Source organism: Arachis hypogaea, chromosome 13 (assembly GCF_003086295.3).
Source record: "Arachis hypogaea cultivar Tifrunner chromosome 13, arahy.Tifrunner.gnm2.J5K5, whole genome shotgun sequence".
NCBI classification, from domain to species: Eukaryota; Viridiplantae; Streptophyta; class Magnoliopsida; order Fabales; family Fabaceae; genus Arachis; species Arachis hypogaea.
The window spans coordinates 138,937,000-138,958,819 of NC_092048.1; the positions used below are offsets into that span (position 1 = coordinate 138,937,000).

At 31.3% G+C, this 21,820-nt stretch overlaps 3 protein-coding genes across 4 annotated transcripts; 1 reads left to right on the plus strand and 2 right to left on the minus strand.

The window, feature by feature from the left end:
* Positions 1-9,994: 9,994 nt before the first annotated feature.
* LOC112792089 (uncharacterized GPI-anchored protein At4g28100) lies at positions 9,995-12,283 on the minus strand. The gene is made up of 2 exons (XM_025835176.3): positions 11,048-12,283; positions 9,995-10,573 (listed from the first exon to the last, which is right to left on the minus strand). The coding sequence occupies exons 1-2, from the start codon at positions 11,606-11,608 to the stop codon at positions 10,217-10,219; spliced, it is 918 nt and encodes a 305-aa protein (XP_025690961.1). The 5' UTR covers positions 11,609-12,283; the 3' UTR covers positions 9,995-10,216.
* Positions 12,284-13,457: 1,174 nt separating this feature from the next.
* LOC112792088 (mitogen-activated protein kinase 9) lies at positions 13,458-17,598 on the minus strand. 2 transcript variants are annotated; one of them, XM_072213246.1, is made up of 11 exons: positions 16,964-17,598; positions 16,393-16,801; positions 16,174-16,301; positions 16,030-16,089; positions 15,750-15,899; positions 15,478-15,633; positions 15,238-15,375; positions 15,075-15,148; positions 14,448-14,540; positions 14,025-14,244; positions 13,458-13,802 (listed from the first exon to the last, which is right to left on the minus strand). In XM_072213246.1, the coding sequence occupies exons 1-11, from the start codon at positions 17,279-17,281 to the stop codon at positions 13,728-13,730; spliced, it is 1,821 nt and encodes a 606-aa protein (XP_072069347.1). In that variant the 5' UTR covers positions 17,282-17,598; the 3' UTR covers positions 13,458-13,727. The 2 variants fall into 2 exon arrangements, with proteins under 2 accessions (XP_072069347.1, XP_025690959.1); XM_025835174.2 differs by having other exon boundaries at positions 14,025-14,235; positions 14,439-14,540.
* Positions 17,599-19,423: 1,825 nt separating this feature from the next.
* On the plus strand, positions 19,424-20,441 carry LOC112792090 (peptidyl-prolyl cis-trans isomerase FKBP17-2, chloroplastic). Its single transcript, XM_025835177.3, has 2 exons — positions 19,424-19,927; positions 20,005-20,441. Exons 1-2 carry the CDS (start codon positions 19,542-19,544, stop codon positions 20,348-20,350), a joined length of 732 nt encoding a protein of 243 aa, XP_025690962.1. The 5' UTR covers positions 19,424-19,541; the 3' UTR covers positions 20,351-20,441.
* The last annotated feature ends 1,379 nt before the right edge of the window (positions 20,442-21,820 follow it).

Sequence of the window (21,820 nt, forward strand, 5' to 3'; positions counted from 1 at the left end):
GATCAACAAAATATAATATTTTTAACAAATATTTTACTAATTTTAAATATTAAAGACTAAATTATAAATTTTAAAATTTAAATTATAAATCTTAATAATAAAAGATAAGTTATTAACTCAAAATATTAACTAATATTGATAAAAAATGTTAATTCTTAGTATTTTTTTTAAAGACGCTAAAAGATCAACATAATTATAAATAATTATTTATAATTTATAATAAAAAATTTTAATAATTTATAAAAAAGATTTATAATTATTATTTTTTAATTTATTATTAAATATATTCTTTATTATATTCATTATAGATATTATGAAATGTATATTTATTGGACTCTTTATATATTTACAGCATAATAAATCGAATGGTATGGTGTCGATTTATTAATAGTTCACGTCCATGTAAATTGAAGCACTTTCAATCAATTTACTTAGTTAATAATATTATAGAATAAATTGAACTGTGCTTATTCGATTTATTAAGAGTATCATCGTTTATAAATCCTAGCTATTTAAATTGTTTTACCATATAGCCTAGTAAATCAATATGACCTCATTTGATTTACTATTAAAATTTGTAATTCAAAAAATTCTAATTTAATTTACATAAAAACACTGATAAAAATAAGTATGTAACTTTTTTACTTTAAATGATGTATGTAATATTTGCAATGCTTTAGTTTATATTGCGTCTAAGAACACATGTTAACTGAAAAGACAAGCATAGTAACTAGTAACGCAAGAGGCAATCAGGAAAAAGACTTGCCCGTCCAGTATGACAACATTGAACCTGCTAATGTGGCCAAGGAAAGTGTTAAAACTCGAGATTGAATAGGGGGACTACGGAACAAAAGTATTGATTGCTGAACCCCTTCTCCCATAACAAAATTGATTAAATCAACAATGGGCTATACTATGGAACCATATATTTTCTTTGTTCATTTTTTATGAGTTTGAAAAATTCTAATTTAATTTGATAATAAATAAATATTATTAAAAATAATTAATTACAAAATTATTAATTTGATTTTAATTTATACTTTTTTAATTAATAATTTTGTGTGTACAGATTTGTTATTGGGCCGAAAATAAAAGATAAATGTTGCAAGTCCAAGTGTGAATTTTTGTTTAGCATTGGTTCAAAAATAATTAATGAAGTGTGGCTGAAATCATGTTTATGCCAATTGGGCGAAGAGTAAAGGAAAAATCCCAAGCCCAATAAAATTAAACTTCAGCCTTGTGCAAAATTATCTTATGACTGAGTGGCTGAATTGTTTTGCTTTACTGGGCTAGATCGGATTATTGTTGCTACAAGCCCAATTATAATCTTTGCTAAATAGACCAAAGCTTGGTCCGAATTCATTAAGTAAAGAAAGCAAAGTTTCATTATTTCCAACGGATCCCACATTTCAAGTAGTGATGGATTTCAAAATTTAATTAATTTGAATTGAGCTTACAATGGGAACCATGAAAGAGAAAGTGTAATTGATTTGATTGATTGCATTAATGCTACACGCTACTCATTATAGAAGGAAGTAAAAGCAACTCTCCTTTAATTAATTCAACTTCATTTAATTGTTTTTCTTTTACTTTATCTACTCTCTCATCTCTCTTCTTCTTCGGTCATATCAGAGAAAGTATGGAGGCTATGACTAGACACCGAAAAGAAGGAGAAGCAAGTAACAAGACCATCACCATGATGGCAAGAAAAAGAAAACATAAAGTATGCTGTATTTAAAATTCTCATTCACTTGTGGTAAGATTTTGTGAAGAGATTTTGGCTTCTTCATACAAAAAATGGTAGAGAAGATCTCGGCCAGCAAGGAGAAGATCTTTGGAGGGATGGCTTGTCTCTGATCTTTTTCAATCACCACAGGAGGTAGCTATAGTGGCTACGTGATAGAAGAGGCAAAGATAGAAGCAGACGAAGCTATCATCATCATGAAGCATCAAGGGCCAGGAGTTCATCTTGGAGAGCAAGAAAAGATGAAGGGCCCGGATTGATGAAGATTGGTGACCAAGGAAGGACTAGAAGTAATTGCATATTGGGTTTTGCATGGGTTATCTCATCTCTCTCTCTCTGGCCGAACCGGTTTTGTTTTGAAGAAGAAGAAGTTTAGCTTGGTTTTTGGTTTCAACCGTGGAGGCTTCCCCTTCTCTATATAAGGGTGAATAGCCATGGCTTGAAACAAGGAGCAAGGAGTGAGAGTGCAAGGCACAGTGTTCTCAGAGCTACCTAAGCTAGCATAATTTCTTATTCTTCAATGTATTCTGTTTTGTATTTTTCTGTTTAATTTTGTTATGTCTTGAGTCTCATGAAAAAAGACAAACAGTGAGGTTTGTATGAAAAAAGCCATAGAACGAAAAAAGTCAGAGAGTGCAAAATTAAAAGAAAAAGTCATAGATGTCCTTAGAGTTCCTTTGTACATCTGTGTTGTGTGTCATGATTCTGTATGAATTCCCTTGTAAGTTGGGTTAGCACTTTACAGTTGAAAGCTTGGCAGTGACCAAGTCAAGTTCAGGATTGGGTTTAGAATTCTGGATTTGTCCCAGATAGGAAGGGTAGTTCCTAAGGAGAATTGGTGTATGTAATCAAAGTTGATTATAGTGAAATTCCATCATTGTTGTGATGGAGACTAGATGTAGGCTGCACTGCACTTAGCAGCTGAACCATGATATATCTGGGTGTTATTTTCCTTCTCTTCTACTCCATTTTTTGTTTCTGCTGTCCAGGAGATAAAAGCACAAAATATCTCGTGCCAAGTGACGAGACAAAAAGAAAAATCATGTGGCTAGGGACGAGACAAAAATCGCTAGAAGTTGTTTCAAAGAAAAGCAAGTGTTACTGAACACAAAAAGAGGTTAAGATTCAACCCCCTTATCTTAGCCACTGAAAACCATCAATTTTAAATGTAATTTTACTTTTTACTTTTACTTTTACTTTTATGAAAAATAAATTTTCAAACATATTATAAACCTTAATTAGAAAATACTTCTTTTTATTTATTTTTTTATTGCCTAAACCCAAAACATGTTAACAAGAAACAATTGCTTATATTTCTTCAATTTTCTACCGCAATGAATAGGCTCGCTATAAGAAAATAAATTTTTTGCCACATTTTAAAAACGTACCAAAAATATAAAAAAACGTGTCGATAGTTTTTCGCCACACTTTTTGAACTTTTGAAACTATTTTATCAAATAACTTCAGCAGCAAATGAAGCAAAAGCAGCAGCCAAGAAGCTGAGGTTCCAGTTGCTATCAGTGGAGACAAGTACATAGTAAAAAAAAAGTTTTATCTAAATTAAGTAGGGTAATTAATTCATATGGAGAAAATTCATAAATTCAATATTTATAAAAAGATTAATGACAATACGATAATCAACAATAATCAATCTAACAGACCAGCAACAACAATAAAAAAATATGACTGCTTTTAAAAGCATTTAAAATAAAAAATTTTAAAATTAACTTATACTTATTAAAATTAAAAAGTCTTATATAATTTCATACATTAATAAATTTTTAATTTATTCTTATAGTTATATCTAATAGTATTTTTAAATCTTAAAAATTATTTTATTAAATACAATTGTTATTGATTGAGTCATTTTTAATTTGATTTACTAAATATATATAGTACCATTTTTAAAAGACAATCTTTTAAAATATATTTGATAAACTATTTTTAAAAAATAAAAAATTTATCAAACTAATTCATAACCTAAAAGAAAAAAAAGCCATATCAATATTTTTTATGTATCAAATCATCAAGATGCATGTTTATATATATTAGTAGCTTTTTTATATTTTTTTTGACACCTATTTTCGTTTATAATTAATCACTTTATTTTATTTCACACGATTTTAGAGGACGAAAGCTAGTGCACTCCAGGTAAAGTAGGGAGTGCAACACTCTTTAAAAGTTAACCTATTATCAAAAGTTATCAGGTAAATTTAATTTATTTATTATTGTTATTATTTTTTTTGTCATAGGTTGAACAAACAAACCGGCACTAACAAAAATATTAATTCCCTCATTTAACACACGGACGACCTTTGCACCACAAAAATGCTCAGGAAAATTTGATTGAATTCCTCCATTACTCTGTTATTGTCGATGTGATGTCTTCAAGCATATTCACTGTTTTATTTGTTGGCAGGTGCTTCCATTATCGTTCTGACTAGTCACAGATTTTAACGCTCTTGAACCCACCACATTACACCTCTACCATAAATGACCTTCAAAGTCCGAAAATTTGCTGCCATAGAAAAGAAAGACGCATGTCTGTCGCTGCTGGTTGGCTAACTCCAAACGCAAAATCGATTCTGTAGAAGAATCACGGTCTCCATGAAGGCGCCATCAGATGACGACATAATCAAAGCACAAAATAGATGACAGTTACAACAAGTTCATTATCTTTTATTTCAAATTATCTTCAAATTGTACATAATAAAATAAAAAATTAAAATATAATTTAAACAATTATTTGTATTATTTTTTTATTAATTTATTCAAAAAATAATTAAATTTTAAAGTTAATTGGTATAAAATATTACAGATATAAAATTAAGAAAATTTTTTATTTGTATAAGAATGAGCCTAGTAAATAATTATTCTAGTTAATATATAATTAGGAATATTTCTTTCTTTATCAACGAGTTATAATTCAAATGACATAATTTTCATCTAAGAGTTGGTAAAAAAAAGAATACTTCTTTCTTTTATTAACTTTATTTAAACATTAATTATTTATTTTACATGCAATATAGAAATAAATGAATATAATATTTATTAAATAGACGCAGTTACGTAAAATTTTTTTATTGTCACAGTGTTTGAACCAAATAAAAGAAAATATTATTTTAAGAAAAACTAATAATATATTTTTAATAATATTCTTAATACAAAATAATAAATTTTAAATATTTTTTTAAATAATATATATTAACTAAAATAATATAATTATCCAAAATAATATATTATAAATATAATAAAATAACATATTTCAATAAAAAAATTGTTAATAAAAAATTATATAAATATTTTTTATATAAATTTTTGTTTCGCACAAAATAAAATTATTATATGTTTGTTTGCTTTTTATGTTGTATATATGTTCTTTTTAATTAAATTTATATAATACAAAATTTTTTATTTTTTTATTCATATTTAATGTTTTAATTTTGTTTCACACAAAATAAAATTATATATATATATATATATATATATATATATCACAAAATTTTTTATCATTATCTTTATATTTAATATTATAATTTTATTTCACATAAAACAAAATTTATTTAAATTTTAATATTATATATATATAACACAAAATTTTTTATCATTGTGTTTATATTTAATATTATAGTTTTATTTCACACAAAATAAAATTTATTTAAATTTTAATATTATATACATAATATATATTTAATATTTTTTTTAAGATTCTAATATATCTTTTTTTTAGATTTAGCACATGAATTTTTAACTTATTTTTTATGTATTATTTATTTTAATTCTAAAGTCTAATAACTTTTTTTTGGACAGACATGTTGTTTTTAATATTTATGTACTATTTTTTTATTTTGAATTTTAGTCCAATATCTGAGATTTACAAAAAAAAATCTAAAACTTATAAAAAAATAATTAACCTGATTAACAGATTGCCTTTTTAAATCTAGACCATTCAAATAAAATATAATAAATAAAGAGTTCATATTTAATAAATTCACAACGTGTGCAGTACTCCATACTTAACGAAGAGCGTTTAAGAATGAGTCATTTTAGAATATTATAAATAAAAAAGAGTTGTTATGATGAATAATGTTAAAGCATATTTTAGTAATCGAAAATGTTTGGAGTCAAAGGTAGTCATAATTTTGTTTTTGTTTGCTTGTATTCGTTGATTACCGCTAGAACAAATGCTTAATATTAAATATAATAAATGTATAATTATAGATGTTACATAAATAAAATTTAGTAATTTATTAATTTTAGATAATTAAAATTTTTATATAATTAAATCTAATTAAATTATGATATGTACGTATTTTTTTTTCTTTCTCTGCGTTTTTTTTTCTTTTTTTATTTGATTTTTTTATTTTTTTCTCTTTTTTTTCTTATATCATTATCATCAGCAGCATTACCACCATTCTCATTTTCTTCTTCTTTTTATACGTTTTTTTCTTGATTTTATTTATTTTTGTTTGTTTATTTGTTTGTATATTTTTAAAAATTTTATGAAGAAAAAGAACAAAAAAAAAGCAAAATACAAAAAATAATGATGATGAATGACACCAAAATTTTTTATACAACATACAAAAATAAAATAAAAATGACATCTAAATTTTTTATATAAAATACAAAAATTTTACTACAACAAATACAGAATTTGAATTGATATCAATATCACATTACAAGATAGTTTGTTATTTAAGATAGGAATATACAATTTAACCTTAAAAAATAATTTTTTTATATAAAATTCTCTATTTTTTAAGTAAAGCATAAGATATAAAAAAAATTTTTGTATTAATAACAAAACATAAAAAAGAAGAAAAGGAACTTGTTGAGAAAAAAAAAGGATAAAATTTTTTTGATGTTATTTTTAAAAAATTTCGATGCTATTTTTGTTTTTGATAACTTCTAATTAGTTAAAAAAAATTTTGTATTATCATTTAAAAATTTCGGTGTCAAATTCAAAAATTTTTTATGTCAAGCTTTAAATTTTTTGATACTATTTTTCTAATAAATCAAACACAATTCAAAATTCTCATCTTTTTCTTCTTTATCATCATTATCATCTTCTTTTTTTATATATTCTCTTTCTTATTTCACCTTTTTATCATTTTTCTTATTTTCACCGTCTTAAAAAGAACAAAAACAAAAAAAAAAGAAAAAAAATACTACAATAACACTAAAAAGAAGAAGAGGAGAAGAAATAAAAAGATACACCAACAATAATAATGAAAGAAAGACAAGATAGAGAAAACACGTGAAGAAAAAAAAAGAACGTAAAAAAAATGCATAATTTACTGTGTTAGTAATTTTTTATTAAGTTTAAATTAACTTAATTGAGAAAAATATTTAGATGTATAACAAAATTCTATAAAATTGTAAATGTTAAATAAAAAAAAGAATTATAGATATTATATTATTATCTTCTTAAAATTGTAATATGTTAATGGAGAACCAAAACTACGAACATGCACTTTCAAAGCTACTATTATTTGATATTTCATGATATATCTCAATGTGATATGTTAAAAGATTAACCTATTACAAATTTGAATTATAGTTAAGCGAATTATTGAATTGCCAACTCAAGTTAATTTGAAAACTACTATTATTTATTTGCTAATATTTTTTTATAATATCTTTTAAGTCATCATATCAACAACTAATTCACTACAAATTGTTGAATTTTTATTTGAGGCCTGCTATATATACAAGTCTTTTTGGTTTATAAGTCTTACAAGTCCAATAAAACACACGCATTACATTTAATTAACGCATTACACACTTCCACATTCAAGAGTAAATAAAACGCACGTTATTCAACAACTTTCTGTTTCCAAAGCGCGCTACTCACCATACATTATGAACGATTCTTCTTCTTCTTCCTCCATGAAAATAATTTTCTTGCCAAATTTAAAGATAATGGAACTTCAAAAATACACCCAAACAATTACAGAAATACACCCCAACAATTACAGAAATACACCCAAAGGATTAAATACACCCAAGCGGTTATAGAAATTCACCCAAAGGATTACAGAAATACACCTAAAGGATTACAAAAATACACCCAAAGGATTTAAGGAATACACCCAAAATTCGTTGAAGTACACCTTATGCATATTTCAGAACTCTTTCTCTTTCTCCTCCTCATCTTCTCCTGCTTCTTCTTTTTCAAAAACGATTTCAGAGATTGATGTAAAAGAAATGGAAATCGAGAATAACGAAGAAAGAAAATAGAGAGAAAAGCACGTAAATGAAGAAGAAGAACAGAAAGAGGAAGAAGAACGTGCAGCAAGAAGAAGAAGAAGGAGAAAGAGAAGGCAAGAAACGAAAGAAAAGAAGAAGAAGAGGAAGAGGAAGAAGAACGTGCAAGAAGAAGAAGAACGAGAAAGAGAAAGCAAGAAACAAAAGAAAAGGAGAAGAAGAGGAATAGAAAGAAGAACGTGCAGCAAGAAGAAGAAGAAGGAGAAAGAGAATGCAAGAAACGAAAGAAAAGGAGAAGAAGAAGAGGAAGAGGAAGAAGAAGAAGAACGTAGACATTGCATCGTGTTTTTAGGGTTTATTCGTTAATTAACTTGTAAAACATACAAGCCCTAATGACTTGTATGCAGAACTTTTCTCTTTTTATTTAAAGATTTATCACTAACTAATAAAATTATTACTAATAACTACAAGATTTAAATTTCAAACCATCCCATCATTATTTAAGAAGATTAATAAACTTAACCCAAATTGATTCTCAGAACAATATTCAATTCATGATACTCCATGATAAGATGTGGAGATGGACTCTCCCCCATATAAGATTCGGCCCTCCCTTATGTTTTAATAGAACCAACCCACTTGGCGATCTCTGCCCAATCATATAACCGAAAACAAGAAGTTAGTTTCTTCAAGACTTGTTACTAGGCCTAGGGCCAAGGCATGGTAATGGACCACAACATCTCAAACTCCTCATCTCATCCCAGCGTGTTCAGTACTGAATTATTACCACAAGAATCTTTCGATTGGATTTAGGAAGTATTCTTTGAGAAAACAATTCTGATAGGTAATTAACAAGAGTTTAGCCAATAACAAGTTAATAAGTATTTTTAAATTATATTTTATATTAGTTAATTAGGATTTAGATTTTTTAAATTTTAAATTTTATTTTAAAAAATAAAATGTAATCATTCACCGTTTATTTTATAAGTGAAACTAAAAAAATATATAAAAAAATTATTTAAAGACGAGAGATTATACTTTATCTTTTAAAGTGAAAATTCAAAATTTAATAGATCTAAATTTAATTAATTATCATTAATAAGTAATTATTTAAATTAATTTTTTTTAAAATATAAAATTAATAATTATTAACTATAATTATTTAAAATTAACTGATTAAAAATTATTTACCTATACTTTTTGTTAAAAAATTAGGATGATTTACAGTAGTTATTAAGAAATTTTACATGTAAATTTAATTATTTACTTTCTTTAAAAATAACTACATTTTATTTCTACCACGTAAAAAGTTGTTTAAAGGATCGAATGTTATCAGATGAACGTATAATTAAACTTGATTAAATATCATTATAACAACGTAGAATTGTTTTACAACTGCAATAAGTGTTATATAAGGAACGAAACCCAAACTTATCCCCATTGCTAATGGGAAGGGTATCATTTTCAACTTTCATGGCGAAGAAGGCCTTTCTTTTTGGATGTGGCATGTTGAAGGTTGTGCGGGGAAACCAATTCCTTTATGGTGTATGCACAACTTAACCGTTGACTAATCTTGTTTTGAATTTTCATTGGCCGGAAGATGCTAAATCTTGTTTTGAATCCTGGATCTCTATTAAAATGGTAAGGACTTGAAGGAGGTTTGGATCTTTTGTGATAGTATTGTGCATATGGAAGAAAATACATAATATAATATTTAAAAGCGAGACAACTAATTTGGAAGAGATGATGGAACAAGTCATGCTGATAAAGATCAATGGCAAAGGGAGAAGCTTGAGAAGAGACAATTCAGAGAGGAGGTGTATGTTAATGTTGCAAGTGTGAGGAGTGTTGAAATTAGTCTCACATCAAAGAAAGTAAAGGAAGAGTGAGAAATTTATAAGATAAGAGACTCATTAACTTATTACTTTAAGGTTTTGAGTTGGATGTAGTATCTTATGAATCTTTAGGTGTGTAATAGTGATGATGAGGATGATGTTGCATTCTTTAATTTAACCCTTCCACAAGTGATGAATAGAATAAAAATTGGCCATGAAGAAGGAAACACAATATTTAAAATAATGCCAGCGCAACAAGTGACGCTACATCCAAATTTTGTCCCTCCAAATCCGGGCATTGGTCACTATTACCACATGGCAATACATGTCCCACCCCATGATTTTTGTATCAAACACATGCATCAACCAAAAACAGACATTCAAATTTACAAAGTTGCCATGTTGGAGATCTATTTTATTTGTTTTTGAATTAGGTGTATAATAAAATGACAATGACATGCTGCATACCAAGTAGCGTTATCAAATAAACAAGTAACAAAGAAAGGAGGGTTGGGGCTTGCAGGATGGCTGACGAGGAAGTATCAGACATCTCGGAAGAATCGACGGCGAGAGGCTTTCCTTCGCTGCTCAGAGTGCAGGATTGAGGGTCGGATCCGTCAGCATTGAGCATCAAAGCCCGAAGAACCGCGGAAACTGTGTGAATGTATGCTGTCGTGTTCTTGGCCAGAAGCCATGTCAACCCCATGAGCTCACAATCTTTGTTGTGGATCTTGGTGGTCCTGTTCTCTGATGCTTTGCTTGAATTTGAAGAAGCCTTCTTTTTAAGCTGTGTAGAAACAATTAATACTTCATATTAGACTACCAAACATTAAAATTAGTAAATTGCACTTACACATTGGTTGGTGTAACATTCACTCACTTGGACAAATAATCAAAATTGCATGCACTACTGTTATAAAAAAAGATTCGGTTTTCTTTGTTTTCTTTCAGAAAACTAAATGGAGGCTTGACGTTTTTGCAGTGTCACATTATGCTATGATTATTTTATTTTATTTTTATTTGTTAGCAACAACAAGAATCAAATGCAACATCCATATTAATAAAAAAACATAACAATAGGATTCTGAAGAATACATAGATATTTATGTTTTGAGCATGAAATGAAAACCAAGTGCAAGGGAATCACGGCACATGCGACAAGATCTGTGCAAGTAGTAGTTGGAAATGTGAATTGTGTCAGGAAATAGTTGAATAATTGAGAGTAATTGCAAGTGGACAGGCTAAGAAAAAGAACGCTTACAGAGTAGAGGGTATGCAAGCAGTTGGAGCATGAAGAAAGAGGCGGGAAAGCAGTTGGAGTGAGACAATGATTCTCTAAGTTCAAGTTTTGGAGGGTGTGAAAACTTTGATGAGGGCAGGTGAAGGGGTGCAGCCTGATCCCGCAGTAGCAGTAGACAACATCGCAGGTGTCGTTGGGTTGCATCAGCTGGATTCCCCTGTCTTTGAGGGCCTTACCTAAACCAACAACGCACGTTTCCGAGTCATCCGGCAACAAGGGCATGTCATATGAATATGATGAAGCAGCATCAGCATCAGCAGCAGCAGCAGCATGCTTCAGTGCCGTTGAGGAGTAGGCAGAGTAAAGCCAGGCAGCCAACACGGGGCAGCACCTGCTGCGGTCCAGGCTGGATCCACAGGCATTCTTGATCCCTTGGTAGTGCTCGTCGGAGAGCCTCAGAGAGCACCCCTCAACGTTTTCCTCTTCGGGGAATGCGGGTATTGTTGCTGTTGATGCATCGCTTATCACATAGCATGGAAACACAGCGCACAGCAACAACACAAGGGCAAGTCTCTTCTTCATACTATTGAAGAGATGCTGGGGTTTATCAGAGTTTGGCACTATGATATTGCTACCTCATTTTCTTGCTTTGATTATTAATTACCCCTCTCTTATTAACCATCTCATCACATCTGTGGAATTTTTAATGAGTGGACAGAATGGGAAGACAATTATATCAATTATTTGACAATACTACACTGCACTACACTACACTACACTACAAAGTTATTCTTCTATCTTTACTCACCTAATATGATGGATGGACCCAGGTTTATGAGTTTAGTCTACGCTGATAAGAATTCCTCCTGAACTTTGACACAGATTTATCTACCCAAACCCGAAGGCCTAATAAATTGGTCTTGTCAATTGTCATGCAACAAAATTTTGGCTTCGGGATCATGTCACGTGCCCTCATTACGGATTTTAGCCTATAGTAAATAAATAAAGTGATCATTGATTCTATTTAACAAGGGTATTCCGGATGTACAAAGTTCAGCAACGTAACTGCGTCGAAAATTTGAAAAATCCCAAGTAATCCTTGTAATAGAATTCATGGAGTAGTTTGAGTGGCTCTCTGTGTTTACCAAGCAGGTTAATCACTTGTATTAGTTATAACTATACTTGATATGAGAAAGTGTTTTGACTTTTGACCGTTAATCCCAACAAGTGGCAAAAAAGAAAAAAAAAAAAAAAAGAAGCGCCAGCTGTTGCCACTATATCATTTTCCTTATCTAACACCCTTAATTAGGCCTTCGTGGTAGTGGCTGTCATGTGAACCCGGTCCCTTTAGTACTGCCCTGCATCAAGAGTGGATATGAACAAACAGCAGAATGCAACTGAAGCTTTAGTTAAAGTAATAAATCCGGTGCCTTTTAATATATTGCATTCGGATTAATTTGAAAAGGTCAAGTAGTAAATGAAAATCTTTAAATATTGTGTGTAATATGAATGAGGGACAGAAATTTAGTACACGCCTCAACTTTGGCTAACTGATAAGTATAAAAAGTTATTTGAGTCACGAATGTATTCTTTGAATATAAGCCATTGGATATATATTCACTCAATCTAAAAATCAATCTTACACCATAAGTTGGTAACATGTCACTAGTATAAGATTGATCATTAGAATGAGTGAATATGCTTATATTCAAAAAGCGCATTGGTAAGCCAAATAACTTCTAATACTTAGCGGTCAGCCAAAGTTGAGGCATGTATTGAATTTGTGACCGTGAATGAGTTTGTGATGTTATAATACTTAAGATTAAAAGATGTTCAATCTATTTGACAAAAAAAAGGCAGAATTATGCGAGAGTCAGGTCTCATTGCACTTGATGATTGCATGCTCCCTTCCAACTTCCTGGGAAGGCCTTGAAGCAGGTAAGCCCGTCACCAATATACCCTTCTTCAAATTGGTTACTTGGTTTTTTGTGGAATGGCAAATCGGTACATTCATGGATACCCATCTCCCATAACACGGTTTGATCATTTTGATGCAAATGCGGTTGTGGCTCATCTAATTTTACTCATTTTTGTTCATTTAGCAAAACATCTCTACATTTAAGGTGTCGTCCTTCTTTCCATTCAATCAATCACTTTGTAGCTTAATAAATTCTGTATGCGAGCAAGAATGAAGGTGAACGATATTCCAATGATCTTATTTGTAATTCTGATTTCTTACTCACTCTATATCTGCCACTGCACCCTCCCATTAGTATGGTTGGAAAAATTTACAGATTACAGTGAACCATTATTCGCCCTCCCCTTTCTTGATTCATGTATGATCTATCTCATTTGCATTATTCCATGTTATGTAGTTAGTTCGTGCATTTTATAAAGGTATATTGCAGTAAGTTTTCAACAAGTCTTCACCTTTCTCGAACATCAACGTTTTGTATATTGTATCTGGAACCTAACCTTACAAGACATGCGAAGCCAATTGAGGGGCAGGTTTTGCTAATGTTACAAGAAAGAAACTAACATAACTAGAACTGCCCATTCCCGAAGTTTTATAATAAATCATGGATAGTACACAATGCATTTTCATACATGTATAAATACTCCACTACAGATCAGTAGTAGTAATTCACATCGCTTGTTTTCGAGATCACAACACAAGTTGACGGGGAAGGAAGATGCCTATCTAAACATTTATAGCAGCAACTTTCTCTGTCAATCCATCTACCATATCCTCATTGACCTCCGCGATTGGTTCCTCCTAAAGCAAAACAAATACATTCAACACAAGCGCTAGAGAAATGTATTTCATCGAGTACAAATTTGAATGCAAATATTAGAGATCATCTAACTGTGCATGCTTACAACCATGGAATAAGCCAGACAAACCAAAAGAAAAGGGCAGAAAAGTAGTTTTTTTTTTAATCTGGAACAGAAAAGTGGTTGAAGAACCATATTGCGCATGCAAGGATATTGTTAGTACCTCTGGTTCTTTACTTGGTTTCTCATAACTCCTTGAACCGCTAATGCTGGCACTTTTCAAGAGGCAACGTGTGCTGTTGTTTGGCTTTGAGGGCCCATTTTCTGCATTGGTGTTTCCAGCAGCATCAGACTCTCGAGGATTAGACAAATTTGAACCGCTGGGTCTTTCATCATTTTTGTTTTTCTCATCCTTTGGAACACAAACTCGCTCTCTGGAAAACGTTGAATAGCAATAGTCAATACACATAACATAGAAAACACCAGAGGAAAAAGGAACACAGGCATTTCTGCCAACCAGCAAACATATCTGGATTAAAATTATATAAGGGCAACAAAATAGAATTAAATCTGGAAGAGAAATAGATGAAAAGGCTGCACGCTGCCAAGCTCCCCCAGATGTTTAACCAACACTTGCCTGGGTAAGGAGGCATGCTGTCTCTGCAATGGAGTGCTTCGCTCACCCTTGCCATAATGTTCCTCAAGATGTGCAAACTGTCGCTTGAACCGATCAACCCCACTATGCAACAAAATAATATAGAATTACTAACTAAAAACTAAAGCATGTAATGCTTGAAATTTCAAAGAACCCTCATTACACATTAGCTCCTAGATGACTTGAATCACAGAAAATTAACCATCGTAATTTCATAGGAATAAAAAAATCTAACTAATATAAGGATAAACATCAGCAAGAATAGATACTACCAAGGGATCATGATGATACTAGTGTAACAAATAAAACAAGTATGTTGGTGTTTTGCTACTGGAGGATCTAGTTCTAAATAGAACATTTTGGGATTCCAGAAAAAAAATCCCAGCATTCCAGCAAAATATCAGTGCAACAATAATAAGTGTGTACAAGGGCTCCTGATTGTAGCTATAAATTACTATGAATTGTGAGAAGTATACAGTAGCAGTTGAGTTAATACATTATATTTCAATAATGAAAGACCGTGCCTTGTGAAAAGAACAGACAGGCTGTCCATGCCTGTCTGATTTTGAGATATGCATCAAGCAATCAATAAACTATTTAGCATATCGGCACATCTACCTTGGATACATGAAGCTGGTTTGTTCTCCTCCACGAAGATATTCCTGGAGCATCTGGGGATGATACTCCAAAATCTGTTTGCTTCAATAGTATAATTAGTTACTATCACAATAAAGAAGCAACAATAAATAGAAGCAAGAGTGACTGAAATGCATAGTTGTACCTCTCGATAAATCAACTCTCTAACATCATCTTTGGTCAATTTCCTTCTCTCAAACTCAAACTCAAGTTTTGAAATGGGTTGAGTGGATGGCTCACGATCCACATTCGACAAGCCTCGAAAATAAGGATCGGCTAAAGCCTGCAATCACAAGCATCACAGAGGTATTGAAATTTCTCCCTTGGTGACTACCAATAAAATTTCACATTTGTAACTATATAGATAATGGAAATGGAAAATAACCTCTTCAGCTGTTGGACGATCTTTAGGATCAAATGCAAGTAAGCGCTCCAGTAATCGAAGAGCCAATGGATCTGAAGTTGGAAATTTTTGAGATAACGGAACTCGTTGCTTCTTTCGCATGCCACTAAGATATCTTCTAGCTTTCTCATTTCGAATCTGTGAAATTAGGATTAACAATGATATTCCCAAAGACAGAAGGAACAGTCAAATTTAGTGATATGATTGCGGCATGTCATATGGTTGGATATCAAACTAGACTTTGAAAAACTAACCCTTGCAATGGACTCAGGTGGAGGACTGCCAAGCAAATCGGTCATGAGATCCAATTGGTGCACCACATTTTTACCCGGAAACAATGGCTTTCCATTGAGCATTTCTGCAAATATGCATCCAATGCTCCAGATATCAATTGCAGGGGTATACTGCACAACACAAGGATTAAAAATTTACATTTACATTTAGATATTCCATTCCATTACTTTTAAGCAAACTCATCTTGTTGTATCTTGCAGAAGCAACCCAGAGGTATTGTCAAAGTAGAGAGAAGCTTACTTTAGAGAAAAAAGAACCACATAATTCAGGTGCCCGGTACCACCGAGTTGCAACATAGTCCTTAGTAAGAGTAAGTAAATTAAGTCAGCAAGAGGTTGGTAAACAAGTAACAGATTGACATGGCATGCACAATAGTACACTTACAGTCCAGAATATAGCTGATGGAGCATCATTAAAAGAAACTCGAGCAAGTCCAAAATCACATATCTTTAGTTTGCAATCAGCATTGGCAAGAATATTTTTGGGCTTTAAGTCACGATGAAAAACATTTGCTGAGAGATAAACAGTGTATATATATATATATGAGTATAAATGCGATGGCAGTATGAACTAATTATAAGAAATTAAAAAACCTAATAATACCTGTATGTATATATTTGAGGCCTCGAAGAAGTTGGTACAAGAAAAATTGGTGATGCTCAGGTGTAAGATCATCATTTGCCTTGATTACTTGATGAAGGTCAGATTCCATCAACTCAAAGACAACGTAGATATCCTTGAACTCTCGACGGGAAGGAGGAAGCATAATATGTTTAATTTCTACTATATCAGGATGGCGAAGTAAGCGCAGGAGCTTAATTTCTCTTAGGATTCTTGTAGCATCCGATACATGTTCAAAAACATCATTGATTTTCTTGATTGCAACTTTTTCCCCGGTATGAGTGTCAAGGGCAGAGCCCACGACGCCATAACTTCCTTTCCCGATGACTTCGTGGATTTGGTATCGGCTTGCCTCTCCATACTCAGTAAAAAACTCAGCTTCTGCAGAACCCTGTTTGATAAGCAGAAAATCCATTAGGGTCTAGGGTCTAGGGAAGGGGACAACAGTACACACTGGCAATGCCAATGCCAATGCTGTGATCGGGAATGACAATTACAATTACAATTAAAATTACAATTACAATCTCGAGAAGAAAGGTTTGAGATCTGGGACCTTTTTGTGGGGATCCATGGAAGAGTGTTTGAAGAAGATCTGGGTAGGGACTTTGAGGGGCTTCAATCCAGAGATATCAAAGTCATCGTCAATGGTGAGTTCAGTTTCTTGATTGCTAGTGGGAATAGAGGCCAATTGTGCCCGCAAATCTCTCACCAACAACACATCGCTCCTATTATTATTATTATTGTTATTATTATTATTATTATTATTATTATCGATAATAATACGATCGTCCCCTTTAATAGCTGAAGAAGCACGTCTTTGGAATAAGCGTCGAATCCCTTCCACGAGCGTTCCACCACCACCACCACCCATCCTGTCTACTTCGCTTACAGTACTCTTTTTATGTATTCGCCTTCGACTCTCTGCCACTCCAATCCACCATTTCTCCTTCTCTCTCTTACTTGGATTCTTTTTTGCGATGCGGAGAATCCAGGCACTCAGCAGAATCAGAGAGAGGTAGGTCAAATTCTTATTAGTAAGGGGAGGGGAATTTAGTCAATTTACCAAGTTCTAAATGTCAAGTGGTAGTAGTTATCCGTGTTAGATAATTGTTGCTTCCCTAATACTGCTTGCTACTTGATTGATGGAATAATTTATTTATTTATTTATTTAAGGATGTTGATTATTGTAACGTCAAGTGCGAATGAGCTGTTGCCATATGGGTCAGTGATCGCACTTCTCTCCCGTTTTGTCATTGCTAATTTAATTTATTTTTTTACGCGGTTGACAGGTACGTGCTAATGATGTTGTGATGCTTCTTTTTTCCTTTCTTTCCCACATGATTTCTTGTCTACCTTTATACTTTTCTTTTTTTTTTCTTTTAAATTTTAATGTATATTAACTAGGCATCTATCAGCTCACGAAGCATGAGGTGTCGCTTCCGTCATTTCTCAGTTTGGCGTTCCTAACATATGAGTATTGGACTCTCGCCCTATTGCAGTTTTAGTGACCTACTGGTGGCCATGATGCAGGAGGTGGCAGCTGCAACTAGCTTCAGTGCCATACCCTCATTTTGGCGGGGATCACCGAGGTGTTGGCGAATTATTCGTTTTTCATTCAGAGTATGTGTCAATAAGTAAAGTACATGATTTGGCTCCCATTTTAGATTTCCCGTTGCATGTTCAGTGACTCAGCACGAGTTGAAGGTTATGGTTAAGTATGCTTCTGTTTTTTTTGGGACGCTGGTATGCTTCTTTATTTTCTTGATAAGTGTGGGGAATAATTCTGGCCAGTGATCACTCGAACATATAACGTGAATTGTTGTACTTGAGTTTGTTAGTTCCCTTTGCAGTCTGTAACTTTTACCGGTCTGCTTTTAAGCTCGGGACTTTATTATTAGGTATAATTATGGTTGAAGTTTTCCAGTTTAGTAACTACTCTTACCAATTTGACCTGAATAAGTCAAATTTGATTAAAGTTGTGTTACATATATGACAAGTGTTACCAATTCGTGCATGCAATTATAAGTTTATAAATTTTAGGTACTAAGGAAGTTGGCACAAACAAACAACAAAAAAGAAGAGGAGAAGAGAGAGAGAAGAAAATAAAAAACCTCATCAAAATGAAATTTCATCTTATTGGTGTACATTGTACTACCGGTAATATATATCTGTGTAGTTTCTGTGAAACTTAAATTGCCAAGTTTAATTATCCATTAAAGCATTTTATCAAAAAAAGTATCCTTTAAAGCAATCATAGTGGGAAAAAATAAGTGACTTCACAAATTATCACGGTGAATGATTTATTAAATTTCTACTATTTTGAAATCAATTTCTCTTAAATTATCTTAAAACATAATGACTTTATCATACAAATTACAAACAAGTTGCAGGTTGTTGGCCAATATGTAGCTTTGTCTGGCCTCTTCTATTTATTTTTTAACATATTTAAACTAAGTTTGTCACGCATGAAGTCCAAATAGTAGAAAGAGAGATCTTTTATTTGCAACACACAACATTTTATTTGCTAATTTGTCTGAGCTATACTTATCCTTATAGTTAACTATTAAAACTCAATACAAAATAAAATCTGAATTATAAAACATGTCAATTTTGTTGCTTTTGAGATTTTTTGAGCTACCACTTAAAACAGAGTCAAGGCCTTAAGACTCTGTTTGAAAGAAATATTGAAACTAAGTGACTAAGATTAAATTAAATTTCTATATTATATTGGTATAAAATATATTAGATGAAATTATAATTAATATTATGTTTAATTTAAAATAAATTTAAAGATTGTGGCTAAATTTAAAATTTAAAAAGTTAAATAAAGATATTTTTAAAAATAAATATTATTAAAGTTTTAGTCTCCATTTTTTAAATTTTATTATTCTGTGTCTCTACTTTATATTTATGAAAGTACTCAAAAAACTAAAATTTTGGAGAGAGTGACTCAAATTTTAGTTCAATATCCGACATCAAATACAATACTAATCTCATGGTCTCATCTCAGTTTTACCCTTAACCAAATGCTACCTAAGAAAAGGATAAGGTGGGACCAGACCAAATTTGTGATATTTGTATGAAGCAACCTAATTGTGTTTGAGCCATACACCTATAATCTAAACACATACATGGCTACCTTCTTTAACTTCCCACCGGTCTTCTCTGCCCTCCCCTCCAGAACTCATCACCATATTCACTCATCACAAACACCACCGCCACCTCCACCATCTCAGCCCTCCAGCACAACTGGTAATGACAACCAGGAAATACTGCAGGTCTCTACCAAATCACAACAACAGAAGCCTATCAAACCCACTAAGATTGAATCCACAGATTGGATAGCTACTTCCCTCACAAGACGATTTGGTCTCGGAGCTGGCCTTGCTTGGGTTGGCTTTCTTGCTTTTGGGGTCATCTCTGAACAGATTAAGACTCGCTTTGAGGTTTCTCAGCAGCAGGCCAACACAAGGACCGTTGACAAAGAACAAGGGGTGCTCCTTCCCAATGGCATAAGGTTAGGTTGCTTCTTCAATCACATTGTATCTTTTCTTGGTCATATTCATTTTCTGAATGATACTTGTCTCTGGCCAGATACACGGAATTGAAAGTTGGAGGTGGAGCTTCACCAAAACCAGGGGATCTAGTTGTAATTGACATAGTGGGAAGAATGGAAGACAGTGGACAAGTGTTTGTGGACACAACAGAGAAGAAGCCACTGGCACTGGTGATGGGGTCAAGGCCATATAGCAAGGGAGTGTGTGAAGGCATAGAATATGTGCTAAGAACAATGAAGGCAGGTGGTAAGAGGAGAGTGATTGTGCCTCCTTCACTAGGGTTTGGAGAAAGTGGTGCTGATTTTGGCACTACTGAGATACCTCCACTTGCAACACTTGATTACATTGTTGAAGTTGAAAGAGTCTCCATTGCACCTGCTTAATAAATATATTACTCTTGTACTACTTCCACCTTCTGTTATGTATATCAAATGATTGCAATTTGATTCAATGTATACCAATTTTTTGTCCAAATACAGAATTTAAGAATAACAACTCCAAATGTATTTACTTTATTTTTACTTCACTTGGATGATGTACGAGTTTCCAACTTTTCATAGTGTGTTTTACTTTTATACATAGTTATTAAAATCGAATCGGATAGATCGATTTGATTGAAAAACTGATAAATTAGACCCAATATCAATCTAATCCAAGATTAGAACCACTTAGAATTGAGAATCGGTCCAAACCAGTAAAAATTGATCAAATTTTGTGAAAATTAGACTGGATCAAACCGCTCTGTTGCAGTTGAAAACAAATCTACCACGCACCAACGTTTTTGCAAGTCCACCGTACTCCATTCCAACGATGCCAAGTGTCAAGGTTTATGAGTTTTGGAAAATTTTCCAAAATGTCTCACATTCCAATTTCCAACCCCTTGCCCTAAGAATGCAACAAGGATTATTGATCATCCAAACTGCAATGCTTCTTTACTAATATATATAAATTATAATTAGCAATCTTTTATTTTATTTATATTCAATTTATTTTAATTTTAAAATTATTTATTTTTAAATTAATTATATTTTATTTAATAATAAATTTTATTAAATATTTACAAATTAAAAAAATAAAAAAATTTATTAATCACAATTTATTTTTTTTATGATTATATGATATCTATTAATATTATTTTTTCAATAAATATTTATAGTATATAATAATAGATAAAACTCACATGCAGTTGTCTTCATATGAAGTTAATAATTGAAAATCGTTAGATGATATTTAGTTAAAAGTTATAAAATCATCTAACGATTTTTAAATATCAACTTCATACCAAAACAATTGTATGTGAGTTTTCACCTATAATAATATAATAATAAAATAAATATAAACTAATTAATAAAATATTAAAATTTGAAAATAATAATTATTTTTATAAAAACAAAATAAAAGCATTTATAATAAGGATAAATAATTAAATTTTATATAATTATTTAATTATAATGAATTAATTGGTTCGATCAACGACCCATCGATTGAACCAATAACTTAATAATTTAGTAATTTGATCGGTTCGATCAGATTACAACTATGCTTTGATATGGTTATTCTTATTCAATTATATTTTAGAAAATTTATTAAGTAATGAGTTTAAAAAATCAGTTACACAATTTAAATTCTACAAATTATTTTGACTAATTTTTCGTTATTTCATCATTTATTTTAGTTTGACAACTATTAAAGAAAAAAAATAAATTTCTTTTCAATAATATTTTCTTATATAGCTTTTTTATATTTACTCTAATAAAAATTTTAATAAGAGATAATATTGACTCACTTCAAACAATTTAATTTCAACTTAAAAAGCATACAAATTATTATTAAATTAATGAAACTTATTAGAA